The 10,341-nt window shown below is 37.6% G+C and overlaps 1 protein-coding gene across 14 annotated transcripts in view; it reads left to right on the top strand.

Annotated features, from left to right (window-relative positions):
• Positions 1–9,173, top strand: part of SMAD2 (SMAD family member 2) — a 48,828-nt gene extending 39,655 nt beyond the window's left edge. For all 14 annotated transcript variants that reach the window (XM_065046859.1, XM_065046866.1, XM_065046854.1 and 11 more), the window contains 5 exons: positions 809–862; positions 1,499–1,711; positions 3,131–3,268; positions 3,421–3,565; positions 7,206–9,173. In XM_065046859.1, the coding sequence (XP_064902931.1) occupies positions 809–862; positions 1,499–1,711; positions 3,131–3,268; positions 3,421–3,565; positions 7,206–7,329 (674 nt within the window). In that variant the 3' untranslated portion in view covers positions 7,330–9,173. The remainder of the gene's footprint in view (positions 1–808; positions 863–1,498; positions 1,712–3,130; positions 3,269–3,420; positions 3,566–7,205) is intronic.
• Positions 9,174–10,341: the final 1,168 nt, after the last annotated feature.

The following is a 10,341-nucleotide window of genomic DNA, read 5'->3' on the forward strand; positions in this document are numbered from 1 at the left end:
AATTCTTGCATGGAATGGTTTCTGGGTAATCTGGTTGGCCTTAGTTGGACAAAGCACGTTGAATGTGCTGGGTAAGAACCTCCTACGTGCAGGCAGACTTGAGTGTCTGTTTGGTTTAGCTAATGTTAGCAACCTTTTTCAGTTAAACTGGAATCACCACGGTCATTTCTGTAAGAACTGCAATATTTTCCCCCTGTCAGACAACAGGTAGCTTAATTAAAAAAGCCTGACGCCAGCACTCATTGTAGGAATGTTTCTGTGCTAACCATCTCTGTATTTTCAGTGCAAAAATTATGTTGGAGAGTTCATGTTTTTTTTTTTTTCGGAGTTTTTTTTTTCCTTCCTCCTTCCAGAAAAGAATAATTTCCTCAAATTAGGAAATAAATCCAGCTTGTTCATTTCTAGAGATAAACCTCTCCTTTGAGAACAGAGAGAGGTAATATCTTTGTCTCAGCCACTCTTTCCTAGATTTTTTTTCCACTAAATTTGGGAAGAAGTCACTACTTTCTCACATGAGTAAAGTTATGTGCACAGAGGGTGCATGAAGCGAGAGCTCTGCCAAAATACACTGCTAAGATGTTAAGCGAGTCTTTACAAGGAGAGGGGTAGGTTCCCAGGAGTCTGGAACATTAAATGCAATCTTAATTCAGAATAAGCATGTGACATGCTGGAAAACTGGTTGTAGGATTTCTGAGGTTTCTTATTCCAAAGAATTTTAATCTAAACCTGTGTCTAGATAATAGTTATACCTACCCACCTGAAATAATGAGAATTATTTGCTCTGAAACAATCTGTGTTGCTTCAACAGGATCTCCTGCAGAGCTGTCTCCTAGTACTCTCTCCCCAGTTAATCATAGCCTGGGTAAGCTGGAAATACTTCTAATTGTTTCTGTGTGTGGTGACTATTCTTTATATATGTAATTACATTAAAAATGAAAATGTACTTTAAAAAAATAAGAGCTGTATTAGGAGGAGACTGTTGGGTTGGCTTCCTGATGATAAACACGATAGGGCTGGGTTAATAACTTGTTAATAACTATTTCTGTAATTATTGAGCTACTAGCAAATAAAATAACATAGTGGTGTGGGCAGGAATAGTATTTATAACATAAATATTTTAAAGGATGTTAGCCTATCCTTTATGTGGTTCAGTGTTTGATAGTTTAATCTTTTCTTTGACGTTGGCAGAATGTTTGCAAGTTATAGGAAGGCAACAGAAATGTCTCCATATCTGGCACTCACAGTAACATCGGCTTAATCATTTTGTTGAGCAAAATGCAAGTGCTGAAGTACATGAGCTGCGGTCAGATTAGCTCACCCCTTCCTCTCCCCCTCCTTCCTTTGTGTGGAATCTTGAATTCCATTCTGTTTACTGGGATAGGTAAAAATGACAGCAAGCAAATTATAATTGGAGTAGTTTGAGGGAGAGACGAAGAGCAGGGCAGATTTCAGCTTCAAATTCTATGTTAATCTTGTTTTTCAATTATTTTTTTTTTAGACTTGCAACCAGTTACTTACTCAGAGCCTGCGTTTTGGTGTTCGATAGCATATTATGAATTGAATCAAAGAGTGGGAGAAACCTTCCATGCATCACAGCCTTCCCTGACCGTAGATGGCTTTACAGATCCATCAAATTCCGAACGGTTTTGCCTAGGTCTGCTCTCCAACGTTAACAGAAACGCTACAGTGGAAATGACAAGGCGACACATAGGTAAAAGTCTCCCATCTTTTAAATGTTTGGTTTCATCTTAGCCATTACATTAGCTGGAATCATCCAGGTAGGTTGAACAGATCTGTGTGTTGGCATCGTTGTGGAATTTCTTTCTTTCAAACCAAATCATGCCAAGGGGCAGGTTTTTGGCTTTCAGGCTCCTACTCTGCTTCAGGTGGTGTTTATAGTCTGAGTTGTTTGTAATCAAAATATAAGCTTTAATTACAAATTATTCACATGTTGCTTACGTATTCTAATATATAAAATGTTGGATGGACATTGATAGTACTTAATTTAAACTTAAATTATTTTCTGAAATGGGAAAAGCTGCCGTTGAGATAACACGTGATCAAGATTTTCTTTGTAAACTGTTTTCCACAATGCAGCATCTTGGCTTTAAGTTCTTCAATAAACTACTTTTATTTTTCCTTTTTTTTTTTTTTCCCTTTGTTCTTTTATTTAGCAACATTTGCAATATTTTTTTTTGTTTTCACTTTTAGTAAAAAAATAAAGTTTAACCTCTTCAGTAGAACCTTCTGACTCCCTCTATGTCAAATCCAAATATTCATTTAATAAAACTTTAGATATACAGAAACCCAGGCTATGCCTGTGATGAGTGATCAAAATGGTCAATGTTGAAGAAAAGCAAAAATATAAGGAGCGCTCATTTTTTTTATAGAGCAGCCCATATTTCATTTGAAAAATAGCTTTAAAGAAAAAGAAGAGAAACTGGCCTTTAAAGGACCTGTTCATTATTAATAGTTTTTTGGGGGGATTAATTGCACATTATTTCTCTTGTGATAGAAGTAACTCATTCAGATTTTTTTCTACTCAGAGAAGGAACAAGATCACAATTTAAGCATGAACAACAGGATTTCTTATGGGTATTTTTTGCGATGGGGCTAAATGAAGTCCTGTTGGTGTCGTCCACTCAGTGGGTTGTGAAATAGTGTGGTGTGAATACTGAAGTGATATACTTGTGTTTTCCTTTTTTTTTTTTTTTTGCCATAGTGGCCTGTGCTACCTGACATACAACACTTTAATGTTAGCACAAGTTTTAATTCTGTTGGATCTCAACTTTTTAATTTCCATTTCGGTATTTCTTTAGTGAAAAAGTTATTTGGTGATGAACTTGGAGTTGGTTACGAGTCATTACATGGCTAGAAAATTCTGTCTCACTCTTGACCAAAAGTTATTCTGCTTCTCCTTTAAATAGTGTGTGTTCCTGGGAGAAGAATGCAAGTTAATTGTGTTCTCTTTCTACTACAGCTGTCAGCCCAGCAGTGTGGTCCTGTAGATAATTGATTTCTGTTTCTGTTTTCAAGAAAAGCTTTGGCCTTCACTGAAACAAAATACTCCCTTGTTTGTTAATCTGCTCTGGTCGTATCGTAACAAGAGTTCCTTTGAATTTTGCTACAGGAAGGGGAGTGCGTCTCTATTATATCGGTGGAGAAGTTTTTGCCGAGTGCCTAAGTGATAGTGCGATTTTTGTTCAGAGCCCCAACTGTAATCAAAGATATGGCTGGCATCCTGCAACTGTGTGCAAAATTCCACCAGGTTAGTAGCCTACAAAAGAGGTCAAATAAAAATATCCAGTGAATATATTCTTTTTCTTTCCTTTGGATAGTTTATTCGTAGGTTTTGGCTTCTTTGTAGCAAACACAAGCATTCATGGATTGTATCCTTTTGGCATTTTTTTGTCTTTATAGGATGCAATCTAAAAATCTTTAATAACCAAGAATTTGCTGCTCTTCTGGCTCAATCTGTGAATCAGGGTTTTGAAGCAGTTTATCAGCTTACTAGAATGTGTACCATAAGAATGAGTTTTGTTAAAGGATGGGGAGCTGAATACAGGTAAGAAAACCTTTGTTTTTAAATTTAAGTGTTAGTAGTTTTCCTTTTTTCATTAATAAACTATTTCTGTGTGACTTCAAAGCCATATGTACAGGTTTCTTACTTCTGCCTTAGAAATGTTGTCTCCAAGTTGAACCCATATTTTCCTTTTTCTGCCCCTCCTAAATCGTAAAGACCGATAAACTGATTTTAGCATTGCATTGAAGTCAAGTGTTGAGCAACGAATGTTGTCAAAATTCTGTTTCCTCACTCAGTCCTGCTTGCTTATTGTGGTGGAAACGCTGACAACATCTACAAGTTACACAGCTTGTGCTATGAGATTATTTCTTGTTTATTAGATGTACAGTTGTTTTGGTCCCTGTTGTGTTCTATATAGAGTATAATGAATCTATTAGGTTGTGGTGTGGGATAGTACCCAACAGAAAGAATTGAAGTCACTTGGAGTGCATTCTGCAAAACAAACCAGCTGGAGAACACACATTTAAAGGACATTTTGGAACTTGTAGCGGAAAAAATTTTTGAAAGAGTAAGATGACTGTGTAAAACTGCTAAAAACAGCTTCCTGAGTGGAAAAAATAGGTTGTTTTTTTTAGTCTGCCTTTGAATAAATTTTAATTGTATTCTCTATTAGCATAAACTAAAAACTGTAGTATAGGACTTTGCCTGTTTTTAATGTAGTACAGTAATTTGGGAAGAAAAAGCATTGACTTCTGAGCACCATTAAAGATTTTGTTATTTTGGAGAGCTAGAGATGTAGTTTTAAATAAATCCCTTAAACCTCTAGAAATTGACATCTGAAAGAAGTCTTGACCTATACCCTGTTTCCATTCAGAATGTTGGGGTTTTTTGTTTAAATCCTTATCGTTTCTGAAGTTGAATAATGGCATGTAGATTCTACTGTAAATCCTTGGGTTTTTATTCTTTTATCTGCTCTTGAAATATATACATGTAAATAGTGGCGTCACTATGTGGGGGGAGGCTTCTCAGCTAAATGAGGCCAATTTTGTGAAAGCCTAATTAGATTAAATGAGGAATTTGAATAATGGAATAAATTGGTACCTCTTTGTGAGCAAGAGGTACATGAGAAAGAATCTGGCTCAAGTTTAAAGAGCTGTTGGATTTGGCTCAAAAGGAGTATGTATAAACTTACACATAATTAAACACAACATTCAAATTGGAACAGAAGAAAGGCTTAATCAGTCAGATTATATGGAGACAGCTTGAAGTGAATGGAGCGTAAGTGCTGCTTTAAAACAGTGGGGGAAGCTTCTGGTGAAGTGATTTCTAATGAAAATGTTGGCTATTAGTCCATAAACCCTTCAGAGATCATTGGGTTGAAAAAACTCTAGTGAAAACTCTATGAGAACAGCACAGACACCAATATTACTGGCATAATGCTGAACTAGTTTCTTTTCATCTCTGTTTAAGACGCTGCTAATAAATTATTGATGCACAAAACTTGTAAGTTTTGCTGCAGTTGTGATTAAAGCAAGAAGAGGCTGCTCCTCCAACCACAACCTAGGATGTAAATCAATATAGTTGGAATTGCCAGAATAGACCAGGAAGCTCCGTGAAATCCATCAGTCTTGTTAAAACTTCCATGCTGAATTATTATGTCAGAAACATTTCTCATAGAACTGGCTTTGCCGAAGAATTACTTGCATTTTTGGGCATATGTGCCTGAGTATGGCAAGGTGGTAGATTTTGTAAGCTTGGTAGACAAAACAGTTTATTGCTTTTTGGTCAATATTTGTTGGTTTGAATCATGGTAAAAGTTCAGATCAGCAGATAAGTGTTGACGTTAACACATGAACTATCTAGGTTGAGGGTCATCTTCTGAAGAAAGTTAAGCAGAGGTAATTATACCAGAGATTTGGTGATACATGAACTGGAAATTCACAAGTAGAAGCTTTGACACATCTGCTAAGTGACTGTTGCTATTTTAGCAACTTTTACCGGTGCAGCACAAAGCCAAGGTTGTTGAACAGATCCAGCTAGAGAATTTTGAGGAAGTGTGTTGTGGAACACATGGGAGGGGAGTTGACAGCGGTGGAATAATGAGCTTCCTTCTTTGAGAGAGGATTCAAAGTTAAGTGGAATTACATTTCCTGTGGTTTAGATTGTTCTTTTATTGGATCACTTTGTTTTGGCATTGGCATTCAGGGCACAGACCCTCACCACTTTCTTCTAGAAAAATGTGAAACCACAGACAACTTTTGAAATCCATCCTTTGAAATCCATCTTCTTAATCTTTCTACCATTTCAGTTCCTCTGTTTACATAAACAGATTTCCTTCAAGCCAAGGGTTGCATTTGCCAACAGTAAAAATGTGTCCGATTAATTTGCTTGCCTTGAAATCTTAACGCCTCCTTGCTTTGGCTTTGGGATAGCTAGAATTATTTGGAAAAACTGACTTAGCAACACTAGTCTTGCCAGTCTCTTGGGAAAACTCCCATGCCTGGAGTGGAGACAGTGAAGTAACAGGATTTCGCAGGCAAGAGGATGGCCAATACTGATTTATTGATTTTGGAGATGAGCAGGAAGATTTTCTTTGAATAACAGGTCTCTGAAACAAGGATATGTGGCAAAGTGAGTAAAGCTTCAGGGTTGACAACTATGAAGCTTCACTGAGGCTTTCTAGATGGTGTTTAATTAATGGCTTCTGTGGTGGAAGATTATGTGCAAGTTTATATAGAAGACAAGGGAAATGCAATTTTTACTGAAATTGATTGAGGATGTTACAGTGCAAAATACACGTAGAAATGTAAGATTACAGGAAATCAGAGGTGAATTTTTGAGATAGCATCAGTCAGCCCAGCTCAACCACGCTTTGACGTAGCATTTCTGACAACATCTGCCAGTTTCCTCAGACGACCCGATGGCTGCAATAGTGTTGTATTGTTTGGCCACACCGACAGTGCAGAGCTGAGTGGTTTATTCCATATTTCTCAGTAGTTTTCTACAAAATTCAAACCCTGTTATGCATACAGGCCTTTCAAAGGCTGTAATATAGCTGCATACAGCTATCTCCTCTTGTTTTAATTTTTTTTCCTTCTTTTTCCTCCCTCCTTCTTTTTCCTCCCTCCTTCTTTTTCCTCCCTCCTTCTTTTTCCTCCCTCCTTCTTTTTCCTCCCTCCTTCTTTTTCCTCCCTCCTTCTTTTTCCTCCCTCCTTCTTTTTCCTCCCTCCTTCTTTTTCCTCCCTCCTTCTTTTTCCTCCCTCCTTCTTTTTCCTCCCTCCTTCTTTTTCCTCCCTCCTTCTTTTTCCTCCCTCCTTCTTTTTCCTCCCTCCTTCTTTTTCCTCCCTCCTTCTTTTTCCTCCCTCCTTCTTTTTCCTCCCTCCTTCTTTTTCCTCCCTCCTTCTTTTTCCTCCCTCCTTCTTTTTCCTCCCTCCTTCTTTTTCCTCCCTCCTTCTTTTTCCTCCCTCCTTCTTTTTCCTCCCTCCTTCTTTTTCCTCCCTCCTTCTTTTTCCTCCCTCCTTCTTAAGACTGTCTGAAAAAAGCTTAGGAACACTTATGGTAGTGGCTGCAGATTTTTATACTCCTAGGTTGTAGTTATGAATGGAAACATATTTGGTCGTATGATGGAGAACTTTTTGGCAGCTGAAGCTCCTTTCTGACTCTCCTATTTTTTATTTCCTAGACGGCAAACGGTAACAAGCACTCCTTGCTGGATCGAACTTCATCTGAACGGACCTCTACAATGGCTGGACAAAGTATTGACTCAGATGGGCTCCCCTTCAGTACGCTGCTCCAGCATGTCGTAAAACTCCTTCCTCCCTTACCAGTGGGCTAAATATTGAGTCCAATCAACAGACTTAATATAACAGCTCATCTGTCGTTAGTATTTGTGTGTGGTCCCCATGAACTGTTTACTATCCAAAAAGGTTTTTAAAAAAAAAAAAAAAGAAAAACAAAAAAAAAGAAAAACAGCACTTGAGGTCTCATCTATTAAAGCACCTTGTGGATTCTGTTTCCTATACTCTGATACTAGATGAAAATTTAGTGTATAGAAATGCCTTCTTCAGAAAGAAGAAGGGACAGTTCTAAAGACTCTTAATGGTGTTTTTATGGGGTATATAATTGAGTGTCCTAATGGTTTATCAATAACATGAATAGCTAAGTATATGTACAGGTAATGTATCATGATCTCAAATATCACAGTATTGTGCTGTTCTACATTTTAGTTCCCATAAATAGTTGTTTGGTTTTTTGATTGGGGCAAATCTCTCATAAAATTCCAAGACTCTACTCCTTTATTCTTTTTTATTTTTTTATATAAGCAGATTTTTGAGTTGTCCTAAACATAAAAAGCAGACTTTCCTTGTAGAAAAGCTTAACTTTTTGCTGCCTTCTTAAAGAAAAAGAAAATCCCTCCATTGGAAGGGAAAGAAATGTCTTGAGATTCATCTGTGAAATCTTAAGATGCTTTATATGCTTAATGGGGCCTAAAATGAATTCATATTATAAATTCTGAGTATCCATCACACTAGGAGTCTATTTTCCCTACCCATCTGAGCTGATGCATCTGTTGCCAGCAATATTGCTGGCACTGATGTAATTTGTGACTTCTTTTGTACCTCGAATCATTGAAATCAGTGTGTTTTCTCATGGAATGAGAATTTACTGTAGCATTTTGGATACTGGATTAAGTAGACAAGGTTACTGGCTTACCCCTTACATCTGTGTTTTTTTCATTAAACAGATGTCACTAAAAAGAATGGATTTTTTTAGTTTTTTGGAGCCAGATACCTTGAAAAAAATCCTTTCCCAGGGTAAACTAGACTCTTTCGTATAGGTTTTAAGTAGATGCAGCTTCTTAACATATTTCAGTAACAGAATTTAAATTTCTGATCGGAGTGGCTTTGTCTAGCTTACTTACATACCAGATCATACGCATTCATTACGTCATAATGGGCCTTGTTATTAAAAGTAGTTGCTTCTGCAAAACCCCTAGGATAGTGGTTGCTGAGGTATGACCAGCGAAGAAGGACTTCTAGGTTCTTCATGACAGTGCATGTTATTGTGAACCCTTGGACACTACAGCTGCACCATATTAAAAATATTCTGAAATATATTCTACAGATAAGTCTGGGTTGGGAAAGGGTTGGGAAACTGTATAGAAGGGTTATTCTGACTTGAAAAAAAATATCTTACTAACAATCTTGTGATCTAGCTGTCTGTCATTCTTTTGTTATTGTGGCAGTAGCGGGATTGCCTTTGTCTGTTTTTTGTTTTGTTTTTTTTTTTTCCCCCATTGTTTAATCCATTACACTAGTTCTGTACTTTGTAAGTACAACTAGTGAGAACTTTAGCTTTGAGAACAAAAATGTGGCCAGTGTTACAGCTTTTAATCAGTCGACTGAATCGATGATAGCGATGGATATTTTTATGCCATAATGACTAGGGCATAGAAGCAATACCAAAAATCAAGCCTTGAAAAAATGGGCCAGACACCTTTAAAAAAATTTGGCAAAGCAGTTACCAGTTTGTGTTAGTTTTACCAGTAGACTAATGTATTGGTAGAACTTGTGAACCTAAGAAATATGCTTCATGCGTGTTGCATTTGCCTAATATGTGAATACACTAATAAAAGTTTTAATTCTCATGATGGTTGGGTTTTTTCTTAATTCATTGCTATATGTATATACTATATATATATATGTTGAACGTTAGGAATCATTCTACAAAATAAATGGCACCAGTGTCCTGCATGTTGTGGCTGGAAAGCTGTTGTTTAGATGGTGAAATCAGTCTTACACATCTGTCATGGAGGTTCTGGGTCCATTTGTGTTTAGTGATAGACTTCTACTCTAGATGAAGTTTACTAAAGCTGGTGCTTTTCCCTACCACAGTCCAGTTCTGTAGTCTACATCCTGTGGATTTCTGCACATGTCCATTTGGTGACGGTGACGTTAATTGCTTTGCTGTGAACATGGTAATAGCCTTGACTGGACCCTGTTGTTTTTTTTATGGTGGGCACTTCCAAGCAGCGTACAAGGACACCGTGGGCGTTATCTGTGGGCCTGCGGTGCTGCCAGCATGCGAGGCCGTTTCAGTTTGTGCAGAAGTCGCTTTTTATGACTTTTTTTTGTACCACTGAAATATTTTCTCCTGCCATTACTGTTTCAGCCACAGCGCAGTGGAACAAGGGAACTCTATCTGTGTTCGAAATGTTTGTGTGCCTGTGTTTCATTTAAATGCCTTTGGCAGTTCTTGGGTAACTTTAACCTACTCCTGTTTCTTAATTCAGTGCCCTTCTGACTTATCCCACTGCTGTTCCACTCTTCTTCAGGATCTGACCAGTGCCTGCTCAAGCATCTTAATGCCTGTGGTATGTAAGGAATGTGACTTCATCCCTCCTCTCTTCTGCAACATCCAGAATACAAGTGAAAAGTGAACTATTTTTTTCAATTAGGCTGTTTTGTTAAATGAAATACTTACCAAGCAGGGAGTGATCAACTTTAAGTGTGGGTAGCCAGCTGCTTATCTATATCATGAAGCTGGAAGAGCTTTACATACTGTTGCCTCTAGTTTAGACTAGGATTCCATGTGCACGGGTTCTGATCTCTCTCTTGTCATTAGCCCTGTCTGAGCTTGATTTCTATAGTACTATCAAAGCCAAGTCATCAAAAATCGGGTACTGTAAACAACTGAGCCTAAAAATGATCTTTGAATTGCCTTTTAGCAGTTTGGATGCACTGAGCTGACATTTCAGAACCATTCCCCCTCCAAAGAAAAACCTGATTTAGTTTAGAAGTTGTTCCAGATCTGAGGCT

The sequence above is a fragment of the Columba livia genome, chromosome Z (genome assembly GCF_036013475.1).
Source record: "Columba livia isolate bColLiv1 breed racing homer chromosome Z, bColLiv1.pat.W.v2, whole genome shotgun sequence".
In the NCBI taxonomy this organism is placed as follows: domain Eukaryota; kingdom Metazoa; phylum Chordata; class Aves; order Columbiformes; family Columbidae; genus Columba; species Columba livia.